This window comes from Pimephales promelas, chromosome 1, assembly GCF_988280905.1.
Source record: "Pimephales promelas chromosome 1, fPimPro1.hap1.1, whole genome shotgun sequence".
NCBI lineage: Eukaryota > Metazoa > Chordata > Actinopteri > Cypriniformes > Leuciscidae > Pimephales > Pimephales promelas.
In genome coordinates this window covers 24,160,006-24,183,764 of record NC_142769.1, presented here as the reverse complement: position 1 = coordinate 24,183,764, position 23,759 = coordinate 24,160,006, and the positions used below count along the sequence as shown (strand labels likewise).

General features: G+C 40.0%; 1 protein-coding gene and 1 long non-coding RNA gene across 5 annotated transcripts in view; one reads left to right on the top strand and one right to left on the bottom strand.

Annotated features, from left to right (window-relative positions):
• On the bottom strand, positions 1 to 9,288 carry LOC148998428 (uncharacterized). 2 transcript variants are annotated; one of them, XR_016156399.1, is made up of 4 exons: positions 9,077 to 9,288; positions 3,197 to 3,386; positions 586 to 664; positions 1 to 139 (listed from the first exon to the last, which is right to left on the bottom strand). It is a non-coding gene; the product is annotated as an uncharacterized LOC148998428 (long non-coding RNA). The 2 variants fall into 2 exon arrangements; XR_016156450.1 differs by having other exon boundaries at positions 3,197 to 3,371.
• Positions 9,289 to 10,745: 1,457 nt separating this feature from the next.
• The window catches only part of dpy19l3 (dpy-19 like C-mannosyltransferase 3), a 141,762-nt gene continuing 128,748 nt past the window's right edge, over positions 10,746 to 23,759 (top strand). Inside the window, exons 1-7 of one of the 3 annotated variants that reach the window (XM_089129360.1) lie at positions 10,746 to 11,034; positions 11,942 to 12,067; positions 12,380 to 12,507; positions 15,346 to 15,436; positions 18,071 to 18,192; positions 18,271 to 18,416; positions 23,226 to 23,349. In XM_089129360.1, coding sequence (XP_088985486.1) covers positions 11,959 to 12,067; positions 12,380 to 12,507; positions 15,346 to 15,436; positions 18,071 to 18,192; positions 18,271 to 18,416; positions 23,226 to 23,349 — 720 coding nt within the window. In that variant the 5' untranslated portion in view covers positions 10,746 to 11,034; positions 11,942 to 11,958. Of the gene's footprint in view, positions 11,035 to 11,062; positions 11,267 to 11,941; positions 12,068 to 12,379; positions 12,508 to 15,345; positions 15,437 to 18,070; positions 18,193 to 18,270; positions 18,417 to 23,225; positions 23,350 to 23,759 lie in introns of those variants that run through there. The other 2 variants (XM_089129363.1, XM_089129361.1) reach the window with 2 other exon arrangements.

Genomic DNA, 23,759 nt, shown 5'->3' with positions numbered 1-23,759 from the left:
AAGTGTTGTAGGGAAATTTAATGTGTAGGCCAGATACATGTACTGAGGCATTTTTAGGCATATGCAGGAATTAATGGAACTGCCGAGGGCTTTCTGCCTTTATCGAAGAACAGCGATTTCTTCTTTCTGGATCAGCTGTCTGAAAAATATGACATAATCAAGTTTATTCAAGTTTTACTGATTGGCTTCAAGGTTGTGTTCATTAATACATCTTATCTATGTTTTCTTATGGAGCTAGAAAAATAACAAAATAATTTGAATGTTATATTTTACTAATAACATATTAAACATGCATTATATATATATATATATATATATATATATGGTCTTTTCAGAAAATAATATTTACATCTGTAAAATGCAAAAGACAATTGTTTTGTCAACATTAAAAATAGTACAATTTGATAATTAAGACATTTTATCTATATATAATTTGCCAGATTGATTTATGGTATGAAAAGCCTGTAGTGACCATTCTTTATTTATCCAGTTTATTACTTTATACACAACAACGTATATTAAGATGTTCCACAGGCACCATCTGATTACTCTCGCTGTGTATTACCAGAAGGGTAGCAGACTCACCATTGTGAGGAGATGGTCAATCTCAGTAGTGTCTCTGTATGGGCCTAGAGTGTTCCACACAAAAGGATGACACGCTTTCCTGGAAAAGATATTTAGAGATTGTGTATGGTGTCAGATGAAGGTGCTGGGAGTGTACACAGCACTGTGAGATAAGGATCTAAAGAAATACTGCTGACTATTTTGGCAGGACCCTCAGGCAAGACATATATTGTTCCCTGTGTGTGTTCTTATCTGTTTCGCACATCATAAAGCTGTCATGTGAAACACACTGCCACTACTGTGGAAATTTTCCATTTAGTAAAAGCTCTTGAAGCCAAACAGGGACCTTGTGCATTGTGTGCCATTGTAAATGCTGCAAATTCCAGCAAATGCTTAAATAAAAGAGCCTTTGTGGTGTCATATGTAGTACAGGAGGTTTGCTCTATAGGGCTTTTTAAACTGTACTTGACCTTGGGTTATTGTCTTTGTTGACCCCACCTAAGATCACTACTGCATGGGTAAAGTGTAACGACTCATGGGCGGATCTAATCCATGGGGAATTTGCATATCATAATTAATTACACAGACAATATTTTACAAAACAGGTAAAATTAATTAGCTCAATTAATTTATAGATTCTCAAGAAAAACAAAGTCCTTACAAAGGCAACAATTTAGACATTTAGAAAGAGAGCTCACTGTTTCCAGAACTAAGGTCAGAACATTATGGCCTGGTTTCACATACAATTTATATATCTTTTATAAACGTGAGAAAAATAGGTAACACTTTATTTGAAGGGGTGTGCATAAGACTGACATGACATCATCATAAACATGTCATAACACCTGTCATGAACATGAAGGAGTCTTTATGAATGTTTATGACTGTTGTCATTACATGTCATTCAGTAAATTATGACACTTTTAATGCAAAGTTGACATTGTTTTTGTTATGACAACTTGACATTAACAAAGACAAAAATGTCTTTGTTATGACAACTTGACATTAACTAAGAAATCATAACTAGTCCAACGTGTTCCACTTTATTTGAGGTAAGGGGAAATATTAATGACACTGTTGTTAAAGCATTTGACAGTGTAATAACCCTTAATGACATCTTTATAACTAGTACATAATGTGTTCCACTTTACTTGAGGACAAGTAAAATATTCATGTCACAGTTATAATGGTATCATGACAACCAAAGTTAAAACCAACCATAACGTATGACAGGGTAATGCAATTCTAACACAAAGCTAAATAACTTCTTTAAGTTAGATAATTAGACCTGTTATGACATATTTGTGACAGATTATGATTTCATTTTGGTTAATGTCAAGTTGTCATAACAAAGACATGTCAAACAATGTCAACTGTGCATTAAAAGTGTCATAATGTACCGAATGACACTTAATAACAACAGTTATAAACATTCATAAAGACTCCTTCATGTTCATGGCAGGTGTTATGTCATTTTTATGACAGTGTCATGTCAGTCTTACGCACACCCCTTCAAATAAAGTGTTACCGAAAAATACATTACTAGTGAGTTTACTCGCACTGTGGATTTGAAGAGCAAAATGCACCAAACATTAGACTTCATGTCTTTACTACAATCTCATTTCATAATGTCATGACATATGGAAACGTTTGAAGTAACATATGATAATCTATATATTTTACCTAGTGTTACTGAAGTGTTCCTTTTTTAATGATTTATAGGCTGCCTTCTATTTAGGCTATTGTTAATATTTCTATATAACCCATACACATATATGCCTACAAGGCACAATTTGGTGTTCATATAGTGTATGCATTTAGTAAATTTCATAATTTTAACCAGAAAAACCTATTTTAAAACCTTTTAACCTTTTTTTGTCATTTGTTGTGTATTTTTGGAAAATGTTGTGTTGTAAATAAATCCAAACAATCTAAAATCCATTATTTTTTAGGTCTCTCCTCATTCTTTGTACAAGGCTCCTCATAATTGTATCACCATTAGGGGAGGATCCTTGTCTTTCTCAGGTGTGAAACACAAACACACTTTCTTACACATAGCATGTCTTTCACATTTTAAATCAATATATTGTCTTATCTGAATGAGTAATCAGAATGATTTTCCCATAGTTTTGAAGCAAATATTCCAGGCCATGTGATACACTTTTCAAAAGTCTTGTGAAGAAATAATTAGTATGGGTTTCATGACCTTATTTCAGTGACAATGTTTTTATTTTTATTTTTTTTACACAAACCACGCAGAAACATCATTATCTCAAAACTAAAAACTTTGACATACAGTACATGCTGCTGACACTGTATTACTGTTGCTGTCATTGATCAGACTTTATCAATGAAAATATCAGAAAAACAAACAAACGTCAGAGCATGTCAGAACACCTCCAGAACCCAGAAAACACCTCAGACCCCATGCAATTTAGAGAATAAAATAATGATGTGTAAATGTTTTTGATTGTTTTACTGTATGTTTGTTTTATTATCGGGCCACTTATCTTGACACAAAAGTGATTCTTAATCTCAGGTTTTCATCTGGTTAAATAAAATAAAATAAATAAAACATTCCTCTAGGACTTTTCTAAACTAGGTCTGGAGAACAGATTCAACTGTTGTTCACCTCTCAGGGCGCTGATGCAGGTGGACTTTAGAGATCTTATGCATTTCAGCTTTGATCTGGTCCAACTTCTCTTTTATCATTCGAGTGTGAGTCTTATATCTGCGTCTCACTGCTGTCGTACTGCTGGGTTTTGAACGGTCCCCGTCCTCTTTGTGGTTCTCACTGGGACTTACATCTGAGGAAACATGACCTGTTTGGCATTAATCAGAGATTGTCACATATGGTGCTTTGACTATAATCACATAATAAATGAAGATGTATTTTGTGCATGATTGTTCATTTGGTGCACACAGGGCTGGATTATGGACCAGGCCATTGGGTCAGTGCACCAAGGCCTTGGACTATCAAGGGCCTCCGAAGACTAAGCCAAAGGTGGCTGGGCTTTTGTTCCAATGCGAGCTGACCATTGCTCCTCCTCGTTGCATGTGTGTGCTGACCTACAGGACATTTTGACATTCTGTGCAAGCTAGGGTTTGTTTTTACTATTCAAGGAATTTAAGTTAAAGCCACAATATGTACTTTTTCTGCTTTAAAAATAGCAAAAATAACTGTATCTATGTTATATATTTCTATTAGATGTGTACTTACATTATCCCGACAGTTTCCACCAACTTTCAAATACGGAGAAATTTATAGTTTAAATTCAAAGACACGGGACGTTTCTTTATTTCCGTTTCGTCGCCCGTCTATGGCGTCATATAACCTTTGACTCCTCTATTTTCTCGAACTTCCTTGCGGAACCCGGCGAAACCGCCAAACACAAAGGGGAACACTGGACTTCCGCCAATAAAGCAAAGAAAATGACGAAGAAAAAAAAGTAGTACGTATTTTTATGTGTGTAAATCACGTGCCTGCTCACGAGTGCTCACTCTTAACAGACACTGTCCCCGGTGCTGCTCGCGCATAAGCGCACCCCGTTCACAGTAACCGTGTCGTCTCATTCAAAACAGCCAACTGTTGCTGTTAGCGAGCCGCGCACATTGAATACTCATATGAGTCCGGCTGCGAATGTACGTGCCCGCTTCAGCGCGCTCATGCTTACTAAATAAACGCCTCACCTCCGGCGCTGCGCACTCGACATTCCCTTTAGCCTTTAGCACATAGTGGATGCATAACGCAAACCCAGTCAAACGTTTGACTGCAGTATCTTATGTGCTTTATAATCCAGTGCGCCCTATATATGAAAAATGTTCTAAAATAGGTCATTCACTGAAGGAGCGTAATATAAATATTTATATTAGTCTGTATTATAGTTATGGACCACGATTACGCTTTGCCTGCACGTTCAGCTGCTACAGCCAGCTCAGTAAAGCTCAAACGTACGGGTGAAAAATATGACCCGAGAAGGCTTTGGGACAGGAGAAAAAGCATGACACAGGTGAATGGGGTTGCATTTAAAGCTTCTTGACAAGCTAAATCTACAGAGAGATGCCGTATATCAGTATATTTTGTGAAACGGTGATGTCATGCCATGAGCTGAGCTGGTTGTCATTGACAGCAACAACAACTCCCGTGAGCCCACGCTCTTTCCCGACGTCATCAAAGTACGTCTTTTGTTATTATTTTAAATAAGTGACCCCTGGTGGCCAAAAATCGTATACTGTACGTTTAAGCCTTTCGTTTTCCCTCACAGGTCACGGGACCACAATACAGCCCTTTGTACATAACAATTGTGCTTTGGTAATTGTATAACCATCCCTTTACACTTCTTTTGTGTGTCAGATTGGTTCATTTCCAACTCTTGAATTTCTTGTAAAAGCTATATCTACTATACTATCCATTTCACAGCTTCTGTTTCCAGAGGAGTTCCTTTTGTAATTTTGTTTGCCTAAAACAGAAAATGGTGGAAAGAGCTAGTGTAAAAAGACATTGGCAACAAAATGGGCTATATGCACTTAGACTAAATAGACACTCTGAAATAATCATATCTGTTTGCATAAAACAAAGTCTTTAAAACAAGCCAGGCGGCTGCTTCCTCTATAGATCCTCCATTGCTATCGAGCAAACAACAATTCCATTTGCTAGAGCTCATGCTTCACTGTCTGCTTTATCATTTCGGCAAATGTATTTGGCCGAATGCAGACAATGTGAATAATTCATGAGGCCAATAGCTTTTTAAGCAAATAACTGATATAAAGAGTCATCTTTGAATGCAAGTTAAAGTTTAAGGGATACTCCGTCCAAAAATGAAAATGTACTGTAGATGTGTGTGACTTTCATTCTTCCATCTCTGTCAGTCCATTTAATGCAAGTGGAAGGACCCCGTTATACCTACTGTACCCAGTCTGAGCCAGTCATACTGCCTCGCTGTCTCACCGAGGGTACGTCTGTGATCCCCATGACCCCGCTGGTACGGTTTCTGGGAAAACTGGCTTCAGCTTCCCAACTTGTCCCGCTGGGTCGCCAGGACCATCAGGCTCAGCTATGCGATTCAGTTCGCACAATCTCCTCCCCGCTTCTGGGGAGTCCTCTACATCATGGTCGGTAGCAATGGACCGAAATAAAGTCCGGGCTCTACAGCCGCTACTTCATTGTACCGAAGAAATCTGGTGGGTTATGTCCAATCCTGGACCTGCACATTTTGAACCGATCCCTTCTCAGTCCAAACACATACTCAAAATGCTCACGGGCAAATGCATTTTTGATTGTGTTCAGCCACAGGATTGGTTTACAGCGATCGACCTGAAGGACGCCTACTTTCATGCCTCCATTCTTCCTCAACACAGACCGTTTCTTCGGTTTGCTTTCAAGGGGAAGGCATATCAGTACACTGCTGACTTGCATGCGTCAAATCCAGAGCAAGAGCGCGGTTCCACTGAAACTAGATGCTTCTGGGGCATATGACATCCGCAGCGGCAGCCACACCACTCGGGTTTCTTCATATGAGACTGCTTCAGCACTGGCTTTGCGATCGAGTCCCGAGGTGGGCATGGCAACAAGGCACTCTCCGAGTACCAGTTACTCAGACCTGCCCTCGAACCTTAATCCCGTGGTTGAACCTTAGCATGTTACGGGCCGGTGTGCCCCTACATCAAGTTTCCAGGCAGGTCTCCAAAGATGCCTCCACCACCAGTTGAGGTGCCATGTGCAATGCGGGCTCCTGGACAGGACCCCAGCGTCTTCTACATGTCAATTGCCTTGAGTTGCTGGCAGTACAATTGGTTCTGTATCGCTTCCATGCATTGCTCCAAGAAAGACCAGCACGTACTAGTCCGTTCAGACGATACCGCGACAGTAGCACACATCAACCATCAGGGTGGTCTATGCCCCCGCCGTATGTCGCAACTTGCATGCCACCTCCTCTTATGGAGTCAGAAGCATCTGAGGTCACTTATTTTTACACTGCTAATTCACATTACAGGTCACTGCTATTTACATTCCAGGAGACCTGAACTGTGCTGGCGACTCCATCCCCAGTCGGTTCAGATGATTTGGGAATAGTTCAGGGATCGTCAGGTAAATCTGTTAGCCTCCAACAAATCTTCCCATTTCAGCCTGTTTTATTCCCTAACGAAGAGCCTCCACAAGTATGTGTTTCCCCCAGAGAGCCTTCTCGCACAGACCCTGTGCAAGATCAGGGAGGACGAGTGGCAGGTCATTTTGGTTGCGCCCCACTTGCCCACCCAGACTTGGTTCTCCAAACTTGTACTCCTCGCGACAGCACCTCCCTGGCCAATTCCTATGGGAAAGGACCACCTTTCTCAGGGACAGGGGACCATATAGCACCCTCAAACCAATCTTTGGAACCTTCACGTGTGGCTCCTGGGTGGGGGGAGGTAGGTTTGAGTCCCCTATCACCAGCACTGGTGGCTACTATCACTTCCGCTAGAGTATCGTCCACGAGACATGCCTATGCACTGAAGTGGAACCTTTTCATCAACTGGTGCTCTTCTCGCTGAAAAGACTCCACGATATGCCCGACCAGTGTCATGTATTCTTTTCTGCAAGAAGGGTTGGAGCGAAGGCAGTCTCCCTCCACCCTGAAAGTTTGTGTTGCTGCTATCGCCGCTCATGAGGGTATGTCCATTGGGAAGCACGACCTGGTCATCAGGTTCCTGAGGGGAGCAAGGAGCGAATCCTCCTCGTCCTCCTCTCGTACCCTCTTGGGACCTCTCAGTGGTTTTAACTGCCCTGTGGAGTGCTCCCTTCAAGCCCTTGCAATCAGTGAAGTTTAAGTTCCTGTCGATGAAACGGCTGTAGTGCTCCTGGTTGCATTGGCCTCCATCAAGAGGGTATGACAGGAGTAAGCATGCCAGGAATTCGGGCCAGCTAACTATCACGTGATCCTGATACCCTGGCCTGAATATGTGCCCAAGGTTCATACAACTCCCTTTTGGTACCAAGTGGTGAAACTGCAAGCGCTGCCCTTGGAGGAGGCAGACCCAGCCTTGGCACTGCTCTGTCCAGTATGCGCTCTCCGTGCCTACGTAGACAGGACACAGTGTTTCAGGACCTCAGACCAGCTCATTGTCTGTCATGGTGGGAAGCTGAAGGGAAAGGCTCTCTCCATGCAAAGGTTGTCTCACTGGATAGTGGTTGCATTGCATTGGCATACCAGCAGCAAGGTCGACAGTGCACACTTGGTGTGAAAAGCCCCGCTAACAAACATCTGCAAAGTTGCAGGCTGGGCGATATCTAAAACATTCGCAAGATTCTATAGTCTCCGAGTGGAGCCAGTGCCATCTCGTGTACTCGCTTCAACCAGCCAGTAATTAGGATCCGCTCGGGTGTCTTCGCTTGTTCACCATTCCACTCCACGGACTGGATACGTGCAATATTACCCTCAGTTGAGTTTCCCTGAGAAGCCCTGGGTTCCTCCAGCACTGTTGACATCAACGCCAAGGTTATGCCCCCGGGAGTTTTCGCAGTTGGCTAGATGCCTCCATATGCATTTGCTATGCAAATTCCGCAGACCCATGGCATTTCTTTGCCATTAGCTCGTTTTTTGGGCTGAATTCCTTCCGCTCCAACCTCTCCTGCAGGAAGGAAAGCACAGAGCTAATCGGGCATTTCCGGTGGTCTTCCCGCTGGGAAGGACAACACTCACTGAACACACTCCACTTCAAAGCATAAGCTTGACTTGTAGGGGGAGCTCTGACTTGAGAGAAAGTGTCTACCTCCGCCTGTGGTAGGCCAATTAAGTCCTCCACGTCCCATCTAATTCTCATCCGGAGTACAGAGTGACATGCTGGGTCCCTCAAGAAGGACCCATGCCTGTAACCCTCAGGTCTCCCAGAGTTTTAAGTCTTGAGCAGAGGTGGTGGGTAACAGCAGAGGGGACTCATGCCTTCACAAAAAAGGAGACTTGTGACCGCAATGCTGACATGGTCATGCTTCTGGATAATGTTGAATGTGTCTGACAGACAGGAAACAAAATTGCGATAGTCTTTGCCTCCCTATTGTGACATATATCCTAGTGAAATGGCTTCTCAAATCTCAAAAAATTACTTATTTGTCCATCAGGAATTCATTGAATTGTTGTCGTTTGCTATTGCTATGATCACATGTGTGATAGTTTTACCTGCTCTCATTGCTATAGTAAACGCGTCATCAGATAAGAGCAGACATGTTGTTGCAAATTGGAGGGGAAGTTACTTTGATTAAAAATTACGATAACCATGAATTGACAAAAATAACAATAATGATGTCCATGGTAAATCAGTTATAATAAATTCTGCAATATTCCATAAAAAACAAGAATTTCATCAAATTAATACATCGCTTCTGGATGACTTTCAGCACAATGTGAATGGCACATGAAAAGTGACGGTCTCTATGTTTTCACATTACTTCTTGAGCTAGAGTAAAACAGGAGAGAATTTTCTCTTTAAAATTGTATCCCTTTAAAATGTATTAGGGGTAAGTAACCTCTTCTCTTACCTGAGGTGGCTGTTCCCCCAGTTTCACATTTGTTCCCTTTTGCTGGCAAAGTTGTTCTGTCCTCATTGGTTGGATTAGATGTTGATATATCTTAAAAGAAACCAAGCATGTGAGAAGGGTTATCAGTCCCATTTCCAATTATAAAATAAATAAACAGTCTTTCAGATCTGTTTCTAAACAAAGGATACTGTAGTCTACTGTAACCGATGACCTTATAACGAATGTGTTTAGCTGAATGGTGAAAAACAAGCATACAAATTTATAAGGCCACTTAATTTTCCTTTGTAAACTCTGTATGAGGAGTTGGACCACTTGCCTTTTAAATCTTCCCTCGATGTTGCTCTGCTGTTGCTTTCACTGGATGATGATGAAGAGGAAGACATGCTTTCAACTGAGTCATTTAATTAAAGTCGGTATCCTAAAGAATAAAATGTTTTCTTTCACCGCAGATGGGAGTATTCAGCGGCCTTACTGATGTTGAAGGCTGTGGCAGTCATAGCAACAGTAGTCAAATTGCAGTCAAACAGGGTTTGCCGTGTAAATGGACTCCTGCTGCTAGAGTTAAACTGCTCAGAGTACATCTGAAGCCTACCCTCAACAAAAGGGAAACAAACCATGGTTACCATGGTTGGCCACACCACACATTACTTTCACAATTGTACTTTGTAAACAAATTAATATAATTCATTCAGCAAATGGCATCTCATTTTAAATTTAAGGGATAAGAGTGTAGGATGCTGTGACAGCATTTCATCATTTTAATAGCCTAACCTTTTAATTTTCTAGTTTTTTTGTGATTATTTATAATTATTTACTTATTTATAGTCCAGCAAATTATTTTATTTTTTTTATTATTTATGTGGCAAATTAAATTATTTTGTATTTCTTTACAAAATAATTCATATAGATTCTGAATTAGGCATTTTTTGCTTTGGGGATTTTTTGTTATTACATCACATTAGGTCAATGTAATAAGTTAGACTCTCAGAAAACACTTATTTTATAGGCACTAGCCTATAAATTGTCACTATAATGTTAAGTTTGGGTCTACTCTACATGTCATCTAATATATATATATATATATATATATATATATATATATATATAGCCTATATATATATATATATATATATAGCCTATATATATATATATATATATATATATATATATATATATAGGCTACATTTGGCTGTCAAACACTAAAGAATTAGCCTACAGTGTCAAATATTTTTTGGCCATATTAACAAATTCAACATTCACTTGAATCAAATCGATTAATGATCACAAATTCAAACTCATTTTCATCCTCATCAAGGCTAAATGTTTGAGAAAATATTTATTATAAGCCTATTTGATGTAGGCCTAGGCCTATCCATTTTTGGTTCTCTGGCTCGATCGGCTAAAGACCAAAAAAAAATTGTAATTAAAAATCACGAGGCTCTACAATATGAGTAACAGAATTTTCATGTCATTGTTGCGACAGAACAATATAAGCACCATTAATTAGTAAAAACTCGTGTGAACTTTAAATTGTTCCATACCCACACTGCAGTTTAGTAACCATATAAAATAAATTATTTGGCCGTTATGGGTGTCACGATCATGCGTCCCGGGGCAGCTGTTCAACAGGTAGCCTACTGAGACTGACTGAGACTAAAGAGGTGTAGAGTCTCCCAGGAGGGTGTGTGAATGTGAATGCGCTCGAGCTCATTTAAAGCCGTTCGTTTCTCTACGAGGCGGCGCTGCATGCTGTCAATCTGTAGAGAATAGGAACAACACCGCCCTGATTTAACGAACTGCTCTCGCGGATTTAATGTTCTATCTTCATTTTCTCCCACGTTAATTGTATGGAGAAGTGGTTTGTCTTTATGCACCGCTCGCTGGCTGGAGGCGAGTGTCCGTGAAGGAGGAGGAGCTACCGGACATCCGATAAGGAACTACGAGCTTCATTGAACAGGGTGAGATATGCGCAAGCATTAGTGCATTAATGTGCATTGTTTTACAGTGAGTGCACAGGATGGGAAACGAGCGAGGTGAGGCAGCAGACAGCCGTCTGTCCCCTTGCCCGGAGACCGAGATCAGCGGCTGATGCGATCTGAGATCTCCTGTCATTGTTGCTGAGCTGTGAGCAGGAAACGCCGATGCAAAACACAGGCCTGCCACGAATGAATGAATGAATGAAATAAGCGCGTAAAGGATGCTTTTTATTTTTTTTATTTTTTTTTTATCACGGTCCGTGCGAGCATAACCATGCGTGTCCTCTTTTGTTTTGTAACGGACGCTCTCTGGCTGTTGAACTTGCGTGTAATTCGCGAAAGTTTCAATATTGATGGAGACAATTGACACCGTTAGCTCTTGTGTTTCCGGGTATAACGGATCGTTGTATCCCTATCCCAGTGAAATGTTTTTCAACACCGCAAGAGGCGGGGTTTTAATCATTGTTTTGAATAGCTTGCTGATTGAGTAATGGCCGTCTCATTTTGTTACATGTAACAGTACTGCATTGTGCTATCTTCGTTATGTAGACTACAGAATGATAGTCTACAGTATTATCTCATAATTATTTTGCTCAAAATCAGGGTGCAAATTATGGACCAGAACTCCCTAATTAAAGCTTGGGGTGCCTTAATTCAGCCTACGTGTTGTTGGTAACGTTATATAAGAAGCCTTTTCAAATAGTAACTGCAGGTTTTTCAGTAAACACTAATATACAGTAGCAACTACCATAGCAAGTCCTGTCATTTATTTTAGATGTATTTTTTTTTTTTACTTTACAAAAACGATTTTACGTACAATATACTTTACAGTCACTTCACAGTATATAACATGTCTTTTGTCATCATTATTGAACTTATATTTCACTAGGAAGCCTGTTCTTCAGTATGACTGCCGTTAGGCAGAGGAAGGGCAGCAAAGGGAAGGAGCCGGGGCCCAGCATTCAGAACCTGAAGCCAGAGTCTATAACTGAACCTAGAGAGTGGTTTGCAACAGGTCAGTGCTGTTTGTTACAGAAGTACATTAGTACATTTAACTCAACCCAAAAATGAAACATTTTTCATCATTTACCATAGAACCATGTTGTCCCAGATGTATTTGATATTAATGAGAGTTAATTGACATGTTGGTGCAACATAACTTATAATGTTTAAAGGGGATCATCAAAATAAAGTGTTACCAAAATCAATAGGCTAGTACAGTATACAAATATTATACAAAAATAGCAGTATAATATTAACCATAGATCAGTGTTCATGTCTCTTGTTTACCATGTGGATTGTTTAATGTTGTGGTCTTTCTCTCCAGGTGGATTCTCATGGTGGACAATATTGTGTATAACCATTGGCTCAATAGTGGGAGTTAGTCTGGGCTTGCTATGCTGCATCTATGTGGCTACACTTCATGAAAATGACCTGTGGTTTTCCAATATAAAGGTAAAGAGCTTTTTATGTTCAATGTTCTGAAACAAAGTGATACAACCTTCCATTTGGGATTCATTTTCTTTTCAGTCTTTGGTGAAAAGACAGAGGTCGTTATAGTGTTCTTAGGCTACTTGACTAATATAAATAACAGCTCAAGAGATCTACATTCATAATGTGTGGTTGCGTTTAGTCAGTGATGGTGTTCTCATCTGTCCTCATGCGTTTCTTCTTGTAAACGAATTGTTTTCCAGATATGTGCTGAAAGATAATTTCCCTCTTTGGCATAACAGTCACATAAACATTTAGCCAGAGTTTGGGCTGCAGATCATGTTATGACTTCCAGACCTAAAACAGATGAAACCACACCATGCCAAAAAAGTTCTGTCATGTTCAGTTGGATAAATCAGCATGTCCATTTATCCCAGATCACTCATTAAAATAAAGCAGATCAGGGGTAGTTTAACCACATCTTCCAATCAATGCAGGATTTACCGCCGCTGGTTTTGCAATAAATCACCATTTATTTATTTAGGGTGCCATGCAATTTAAGAGCCCTTTTTATTTTTGTGTGATTTTGATTTTAATGTGACTTGCAGTCAAACCTGCTGCAAATACATGTCAGGAGACTTTCTTCACTCTTTGAAGTACATTTAGTCTGAAGAGCATATTTGATAATTACTGTATCCTGAACGAGTTCCTGATTACAGTACGGTACATTCTTCATCTAGGCTAAAGACACAACATCAATTTGACACTGTAAACGAATGGTTCCAAACTCAATTCCTGGAGGACTCCATCACTAAACATTTTTGGTTTTCTTCCTAATTAAACCCACCAGATTCAACTTGTTAATAGAGACTCCAAGCTCTAAAATGGGGGGCCAGATGAAGGAGACACTGCTGTAATAGTAATACTTATTTTTATATATGAGACATAACAATTACGCCTGGTTTATATAGTGCTGCACGTGGAATGCATAGCACAAAAGGTCATCTCAGGTTTAAAATTAAGTCAGAGTGCGACAGCAGTGGAAAAAGGAAACTCATGCACGCTGGCTGGTATTTATGACTTGCTTATGAGTCATCCTACTTTCATCTGCACTCTTGCTTTTCGGAACGTGACTGGAAGCTTTAGGGACTGGATGACCACAGCTTTTGTCCCCATATGTTTCTTTCATTCTTTGGTTGAAGAAAGCCTCAAGTGAGCATTTGAGGAAGAGTATGCTTTATTTGCAGGCAAATAAATCACCTGTTCTCTTTCAGATGAAGACCTGTGGGAATGTGGTTAGCAGCTAATCAAATGTTACTGCAGAGAGCCTCTGTTAGAAACACAGATCCCATGTTATTTTTATAATCGTTTCCCCTTTTCTTATGGAAACCAGTGGTACATTTCACAGGGGCTTTGTAAATGTTCTCAGCAGGTGTTGGTGGTATCTTAAGTTTCGTAATTGATGATATTGCCATGATTTTTGAACAAAGACGTTTGAAGTAACATGTTTGTTTTTCCTCTGGGACGCCACACTGCAGGAGACAAATGCTTTTGGGACGCTATTAAATCAGTTGTGTGTGAAGTCATGTCCACGACGGTCTTAATTTCAAGCTGGACATTGTTCCATCGTTTGTTCAAATAAATGTTTTTGCAAATGCTCTTAAACCTTTTTTTTATGATGTTCCAAGCTTTTTTTCCCCCTTCTTTTTTTATATATTTTTTTCCCTGACTTTCAGGAGGTCACTAGTTGTGCGGCCCACATGCCTTCCCCCCTGTCTCAGCCCCTCTCTGATCACATGTAAAATGTTCCTCCTGCAGATTGCTGTTTGGTGGCGTCTAGAGTTTAGAATGATCTCATGAGGTTTTGTTTTATTGTTTTAATACATGTGCTATGAAGTTTTTGGGCATGAAATTCTGGAAAGACCTATAAACAAAAGAGTTTGCGGTCTCAAACAGAGAGGGACATTTAGGAAAGACTGGAAAGACGTAGGATAATAGTCCTTGAGAATGAGGGTTCGTAGCAGGAGGAAGAGCAATTCGAATGATAATGCTGGGACTGCCCTGCATAGACCACCTTTGCTAAACTTTGGGGCAAAAGACAATCCGAGGGATTACAAGAGTGGGCAGAGGGACATAGAAGAGTGCCTAAAGCTCTCATGGAATCACATTTCTGGGCAAAACTGTTGGCCGGCTGTTGTCATAGCAGCAGGATTACTGTTGGCAGGGGTTATTGGGCTGTTTCATGCATGGTTTGTTTATTCTATTCACGAGAACCTGCTGTGGTTTTCACACTTAAAGGTAAGCAGAAGCAGGATCTGTCTTCATTTTTGTTACAAGAATATTGCTAAGAAATGTTGTGGAATGAAGATGTGAATGTGTGCTCTTTGTGTAAGGACAAGCATTATTGGTCACTCAGTTTTTGTTCTGTTATCTCCATTGTGTATGTTCTATAGTACTCTCGTCATTATTATACTTTTTTTGTTTTTGTTTGAGTTTTTCAGAAGAAAAAGGTTTAAGACTGTTTTATTAAGAAAAATAAAAGTGTTTGAAGTCTCTTAAAACCAAAACCAAATGTCATGCAATTCTAATCTTGAGGAGCATATGGATCGTTTTTGTCGGGATGTTGTTTAGTTCTGAAAACGGCTTCCACTATAAAATTTCACCATATTTACAACACCTGTTTTTTTTCCTTCCTCGAGGCTTTTATTGCGAATGAAATCTCAGTTTATTCTGGGCAGATAGCTGCACTGATTTCTTTTTTCAGATGGGAAATGTATTTCATTTTGACACCATTTACTTCTGTTGTGCTTCTTGTCATAGTTCATTTTTACTGAATCTTATCCTCTCTTCTTGCATTTGTAGGAAGTCGAGCGTGAAATTTCCTTCCGTACAGAATGTGGCCTTTATTACTCCTACTACAAACAGATGTTGAAGGCCCCTTCTGTACAGCAAGGTACAGATATCTACTCACAAGATACGAGTCTACGATCACCCTTGCATAATGTCATCCCACATACCCACCCTGGTGTTGTTCTAATGCCGAATGGCCTTCTTTCTTTTATGGACCACAATGGCATTTGGACCACAACAGACCATTTAATGGCAGTGAATACCAACCAGTATCAAGCTTTGTAAAATCTCATGTGACGCATGCCGTAGCTTCCAAGTGTTCTTGGAGTATATGTTATGGTTTAGTGAAAATCAAACCTGTGAGAAATCAAGATTAACAAAAATGAGACATGAAATAAGCAAACAGCAAACTGTACCTTCTACTCTAAGGTGAATATATATGTTGTGTTCATCACAACAAGGAGTTATTGTGTTCACATCTGTCAGACAAACGGAGTTCCGGTCTGGTGATATTGGACTGAAGGACTCAGTGACGAAGATGCACAGATACTTTTGGGGGGGGATTCTAGGTGTTGTATTTAATATTGTGTTTTGTTTTTTATCCTGATTTCTCACAAATTGTTTTTTTTTTTCTGAGTGAGGAGTGAACTGTAGCATTAATAGAATTTTGAGAAAGTGCACTGTGTTTATCTGTGCACTGAGGACCAACAGCCAAGGTCAAGAATTTTGTTGAATAATACATACAATTTCTTTTTTTTTTCCTTCACTAAAGCCTATTTTTTTACCCACAGAACACTTGAAATATACAGCATGTGTTGCATAGGATCATTCTGTGATGCTTTTTGCAATTTTTTACAAATCTTGATGCTTCTATTCACTGTCATTCACTGCTATTAAATGGATGGGCGCAAGAACTCTTTAAAAAATTGTAAAAATTGTCCTTTTGTGGTCCATAAAAGAAATCAAATGCCTATAGACCAGCAACAGGGTGAGTAAATGAAGACTTAATTTTCATTTTATGGTAAACCATTCCTTTAAGTTTTTATTTTATTTTATTTTTTTATGTAGTAATATTGCTCCTATAGGGTAGTTATTATTTTATAATCAGATCCCATTTTCTTACTAACCCTAAGTTTTTGTTGTTGTTGTTTTAGCTCTTTCCATAACAGCAAGTTTCACATTCACATTCTATTCTGTTTGGTTTCCATTATCACTTATGTAATCTGAGAGCTATCGAAGGAATGTCTCATTACGTAACCATATCAGTGTGACTGGTCTCAGAAAATGGAAAGGAAATGCACAACTTTGCTCTAAATGGCCTTTGCTCATGCTAATTGGCTTAACAGCACCATTTGGAATGGATTTTTTTGTGCTCCTACACTGAAAAACAAATACAATTAGGCCATTACCCTTTGAGACTGAAATGGTAAGAACCGCAGCGACGCCAAAAGCTGTTCTCTAGACACCACTACAATTGGGCCTTTGTACTTATAGTATTTAAAAGCATCTTCAGAGCATTGCTTTTCTATTAAGCAATCACTGAAACTGATTACTGTAAAATGTCACAGCTGTAGTATTATCTACAATAGTATAAAGATAGTTGAGGTTGTTTTGAAATTCTCTTCCATTATTCATTTCGGCCCACATTTACTATAATGAACACCTTTCAAATCATTGTTGTTTTGTAACTATGTATTATCAAAGTATTATTGTTTGCATAGGAACACTAATTGTTATATTAAAGCCAAATATACTAATATTTAGCCAAAAAAAGTCGGTAACACTTTATTTTACGGTTTCCGTGATACAGAGTAATTACTTATTTACTTGTAGTAGACGTTGTAATAACATGTAACAAAGTGTCAAAACAACAAAACAACATGTAACTAAGTTATAGAACTGCCTGTACTAACAGGTTGTAATTACACACATGTAATAGGCAGCTACTGTTACACATATGTAACAGGCCGAGACGGAAACTTGGTACAATGTAATTATATTTGAAAGTACTTTGTACTACTCAATACAACAAGTACTTAAATATGTTATATGCATACACACACACACACACACAGATCTGATCTCACCATCATCGAGTCCATCTGTGATAACGTGAAGAAACAGAAAAAACTGAGACAGACTAAATCCAGAAGAACTGCGGCCACATCTCCAAGACGCTTAAACGCCTATATCTGCAAAGCTACAGTACTGTGAAAAGTTTTAGGCACTCATGTAAAACTACTGCAAACTGAGGATGCTGTTTTAAAAATAATGCCATAAATAGATGAATTAGATAAATTAACTTCTGTTAACTAAATCAAACCAATAGTTGTTGTGACCACCCTTTGCGTTTAAAACAGCTCATTGTTTTTCTGGTAGCTTTGCAGGTATTGGTTGTTTCAAGCATCTGCGAAGTTGCCACAGTTCTTCTGGATTTAGTCTATCTCATATTTTTCCTGTTTCTTCATGTAATCACAGACAGACTTGATGATGGTGAGATCAGAGGGACAGGCTGTTGTCAGACTCCTTGTGCATGCAAAAATCTCACTGGATTATTATAATTAACGGCAATAATTATAATTAACTGTATAAGTTAATGGTCTTAAAACCATTTGTGTGTGTGTGAAAAATAAGTTACGAGTTATGTAAGAGTTGGGACTAATTTAATTAGTTTTGAATTCATGCTAAGCGTAAAAGTCTAAGTTTACTGGTGTTGTGTGTGTTCTTATGTTCACAGGTCTTTATGAGCTTATTCATGACAACACTACTGAATCCAAGAGGACAATTAACATCCTACAACGTATGAACATCTACCAGGAAGTGTTCCTTAGCATTTTGTACAGAATTCTTCCCATCCAGGTGTTCAATCACTTATGTTTTCTTACTAAGATGTATAAATTGTCTTGAGATTTTCCAACCTGTGTGTTTATTTTGCAGACCTACTTGGAGCCAATTTATTTCTACATCTACACAGTGTTTGCTTTGCAGACAGTGTATGTCTTCGCTCTCTTTATCACTAGCTGGTTACTCAGTGACTCATGGCTGGCTGGGGCCCTCAGTGGAGTCTGGTACATTCTGAACAGGTATGTGTGCGCTCAACAAGATTACAATCAATCTTACGTAACCTCGGTTCTCTCTAAAAGAGGGAACGAGTACTGCGTAAATCTTACGCTAGGGGGAAAATCTCTTTTCCGTGAGATATTGAAGCCAAAAAATGATCCTTAATTTTGATTTAATGTAAAACGCGTTCTGGCAGCATGCAGACATTGACAATGCGGCTTAGAGTGCCCAATGGCTGTCCTGCGGCAACTACAACAGCCTATCGAGAGAGGGTCTTTGGTGACGATCCAGTGGGGGCGCTTTGCGCCCACTGAATCACTCTCCCTTCGAAGTGGGCGTGGCCTAGCCCTATAAATATAGATCCATAGGCTGATATCACTGGTTTACATTGCCGAAGCGAACCAGAGCTTGTTGCAGGCATGGCAAGATACGCAGTAATCATTCCCTCTTCTAAAGAGAACCGAGGTTACGTTAGTAACAGAGTACTTTCTCTTACGACAGGTTCTGTCAAACTGCACATTTGCGATAATATCGCGATATGATGAAACACGATTTTGTAATCGTAAAATCTGCAATTACACAAGCATCAACTACTTGGCACGCTACGTATATAGGTCTGGCATACAGGAAAGAACATTTCATTTGTAATGTATGTGATATTGTGTTATTTATTCTCTCTCCAACAGTTCTGGATTGATTTAGAGAATTTCCGAATCGAGTCTGAGCTTAGATTTTAAACACTGATGCGTGATGATGCCACGTGTGCTTTAGAAACAACCATATTCTACTTGCTTCTAATTTCTCTCTCTCACAAACACACAAGACACTGCTTGAAAGTTTGTGTTTTAACCGAATTACAAGGACATCCGCGGGCTTTATTGCACAGGTTTTGCCAGTGGCGTAGGCAGAAATTGTATTTTGGGTGGGCCAGTGAAAATGTGAGTGAAAAAATGACTTCAATAATAATTAACCTTAGAGAGTAGAAAAATTAATAGACAAACTAAATACATTTGAATAATGAAGAACTAAAAATTTATTTTTATCAAACTTGCCTGGGCGGGCTAGTTAGTAATGTGGGCGGGCCAGTGCCGCCCTGACCCAATACTGGCTATGCCCCTGGTGTGAATGCAGCTTATCGTATCTAAACTGAGGGGGGAAATCACTCCAGCTCTTGAATGAAACACATTCAGACGGCCTAGTTATAAATACTGAAAGTACTCTTTGTTTGTTGCTTTTAATAATTTTTTGTTCCTCCTTTATTTACTAACTTTTATATTTTGAAGCTATATTAGTTTATATAGCCTATTTAAAATTCTTAACATGTAATTGGTTTAATTAAAGTTAAAGTTATATATATATATATATATATATATATATATATATTATATTTACACATGTAATTAAATACATATTTTAAGTCTTATTACGATTACTTAATACGAAAAAAGTAGATCGGATCATGAGCTGCCTAAAGATTCCCATCCCTACTGTACAATGATTTATTGCTTTACAATGATTTATTGCTATTGTCTTTGTCGACTAATACAGAAGATAATGAACTTAAAAAGTAAATTGCATAGTAAACCGCAATATTAATTAAAAAAAAATCGCAATTAGATTATTTTCCATAATCGTTTAGCCCTAGCGTAGGTCCCAAGGGGCAAATGCCGGAGCTCATATAGTGCATAATCACCATGGACTCACAGAGAGTCTAAGAAGAGAGGCTAGCTGCATCATTCCCAAAACGTTAGCAACCAAAGGGGCTAATCACTGTAACAGTGTCACACACAGTCAGGGTGAAGTGAAAAATCGTCCTGAACTGAATAACAGTATGTGTATTATTTTGCCCTTGGGAAAAAACTCTTATCAGTCACCGAGTGGTGCTCAAGCGAATGTAGGACTCTGCACCAAAGCAGCGGGGCAGATGATACTTGATTTTAAACTGACAACAGTTTAGCCTGCAAAGTGGGAACTTCTATTAGGTTATTAATCCATATAAATGTAGACGGGAGGCCCAGCCTGCCGCCATACAGATATCTTGTAAGGTGACCCCGTTAGACCACGCGCACGATGAGGCCATGCCTCTAGTGGAGTGCGCTCTAACACCTTAAGGGCACTTTAGTATCTTTGTTGTGTATGCCAGTACTATGGCATCAACTATCCATCTGGATAGGCTCTGTTTCAATGTGGCAAGGCCCTTAGCATGACCGCTAATCGTAATGAAAATCTGCTCAGTCTATCTGAAAATGGATGAGTGAGACACATAGGCTCTTAATGCCCTGACTGGGGGCATTTTATTTTCACATCTTTTTCCTCATTATAAACCGGTAGGGCAGACAGGGAAATAACCTGGGCCCTGAATGGTGTGTTGAGGGATTTAGGCACATATCCATGTCTTGGTTTGAGTATGACCTTCGTATGAGTCATTAGGCCCAAATTCCAGACACGTTGCGCTTACTGAGAGTGCTTTGTAGATCCCCTATGCGCTTTACTGACGCGAGAGCCATGAGAAACACTGTTTTGAATGACAGGTGTTTCATATTCAACATTGGATTGGCTCAAATGGGGCACATTTCATGGCTTCCAGAACCGTGGAAAGGTCCCACATGGGGATAGAGGGGGTTCTGGGAGGATTCAGCCTCTTAGCTCCTTTTAGAAAACGGATGACCATATTGTTTTCCCCCAGTGACAGGCCAGTCGCAGGTTTCATAAAAGCTGGTATGGCCGCTACGTAAACTTTGAGCTTGGGTGGGGATCTGCCCTTATCCAGCAGTTCTTGAAGGAAGGCGAGCACTTCCATTACCCCGCTGTTTATGGTTGAAAAGTCTCAGGCTTTGCACCAGTTAACAAACACTAACCACTCCTTCGGGGAGTGCGTGCAGGGCCCAACGTTCCCGGTGAGGATGCCAAATTGAACCCTCTGCCAGAGAGAGGAGGCCTTTCCTCATCGGAATTGGCCATGGGGCAGTGCTCGTCAGCTGCATTAGGACTGGGAACCAGGCTTGGTTCTTCCAGAGTGGAGCCACAAGGAGCACTTAGCATCCGATTTCCCTGATTCGTTCCAGCACCTGAGGCAGGACCAAGACTGGGGGAAACGCATAGAGCGGGCAGCGGGGCCAGTGCATCCTTGCTCTTGGAGAAAAACTTTGGGCAGTGAGTGTCCTCCTGGGATGCGAATAGGTCCACCTGCGCTCTGCTTAATGTCTCCCACAGCAGGACGATCGTCTGTGGGTGCAGAGATCACTCTCCTGCTGGAATATTGTGTCTGGACAGTTTGTCTGGCCCCAAATTCTGGGAGCTAGGCACGTGTGCTGTTCTTAGTGAGCACAGATTGTGCTGAGCATAGACCAAGATGCTTTCCATCAGCCTGAAAAGGTTTCGGGACTTGACAACACCCTGGTGATTTATGTAGGCCACCACTGACATGTTGTCCAAGCGGACTAAGACGTGGTGACCTTTTATTCGGGGAAAAAGGCGCCTCAGCGTGTTGCCGACTGCCATCATTTCTAGACAGTTTATATTAAGGAGCTTCACTCGTTCTGACCACAGGCTGAAAAACGGTCTGCCCTCGTGCAGTGCTCCCCATCCCGAGGTGAAGGCGTCTGTAGACACCACCTGCACACTCGAGGAAGTCCCCAGGCTTACACCTGACTGGTACCAGTTGGTTGCTCTCCAAATTTTCAGAGCTGCAAAAAAAACAAAAAACCCATAACATTAAATCAAAACATGAGGCCCAGCATTTTCAGAAACCTCCTGAGCGGGACTATAGTGCCGCTGCGGAAGGATTTCGTGATGCATTGAATTTTTAATCTGCGCTCTGGAGATAGTCCTGCTGTCATAGACAGCAAGTTCAGCTCTGTGCTAAACTCCAGAAAGGATATTTTCTGACTGGGGGACAGCAAACTTTTCGCACAATTGACTGTGAGGCCCAGATTCTCGAGATGTTTGAGTAACATGGCCCTGTGTTCTCTGAGCTCTGAATGAGATCAAGCTAGAATCAGCCAATCATCCAAGTAGTTCAAAATTCGCCTGCCCCGAAGTTTAGGGCTGCGAGAGCCACGTCCATGCACATTGGTACGAGCCACAGGAGGATAGCATCTTTAAAAAGACGCAGCTCTTTTAGAAAGTGCGAGTCGCGGTGGCGAACACACACTAGGCAGAGTAATGCAATATATGTAAGGATATGAATGCTGGATAGCATAGCAGGAACAGCGACATGAAGTTGAAATGCCTCGTCCCGCAGAAGGCTTTCTCAGGCGTCGCGGCTTCTCACTCTGGATTTAGCGATGTCTGAGCTTCGCTGAAAAGATGAAAAATAAGTTATATCAGTCTTTCGAGTTATTTGGCGGGAGTGTGACGCAGTGGGCATCTCGATAGGCTGCTGCAGTTGCCACAGGACAGCCATTAGGCACGCTAAATTAAATCAAAATTAATGATAATTTTTCGGCTTCAATATCTGCCAGGTAATTGTGAAAGCCGATATGTTTTCTCTATCTAAATATGGTTTTAATCTCTCAAGGACATTTAGAGCTTTAGGATATTAGGATGTTCCCCCTGGAACAATCTCAGTATTTAATGTTCAGAATAATACAGATGCAGATAGACCAGACCCCAAGCTATTGTTTGAGTTGGTATGGAAGCTCAATCAAAAAGAGCAATGTTTTGATTACATAACACATTTTTAGGAAACTCACAGATGACTTCTCTGCATTTAAAGCTGGAATTGTATAACATAATGCAGCATTGAAAATTACACCTTAACTCTTTTTTTGTGCCTGTGTTTTTCTTCTTTGTGCTTGATTCCATTGTTCCATTATTCCATTTGTGTACAGAGTGGACACCACACGCGTGGAGTTTACCATCTCTCTAAGGGAGAACTGGTCAATACCTTTCTTTGCCCTTCAGGTGGCTGCCATAACCTGCTACTTAAGGCCACAGCTAAAACCTATTCACCAGGTAATTGACTGTTGTCATAAATTTAGATGTCTATTCTGTAACTACTATCAAATGATATCAATTGTTGATGGGAAGTCCTATTCTTTTTAGTTAATATGTTCTTTCGAACAGCTTGTTTCTGCATTAAACCTTATCCACTCTAATTGTATGTAAGTGTGAACTCATCAAACAATTGCTGAACATTCACTCCCATCTCCCATTGGTTGGATAAACAGAGAAATAGGGTTGGTATCATTTTAATTTTTTCATTTGATTCCGATTATGCTTATTGATTCCTAGTTTCGATTACAATATGGGGAAAAAAAGTTAAACATTTAGATATCAAACATATATATTCTCTCTTGCAAAAGCTGAATACCATTTTGTTGCAGCTGAATACCATGAACAAATATCAGCAGCCTAAAAACAAC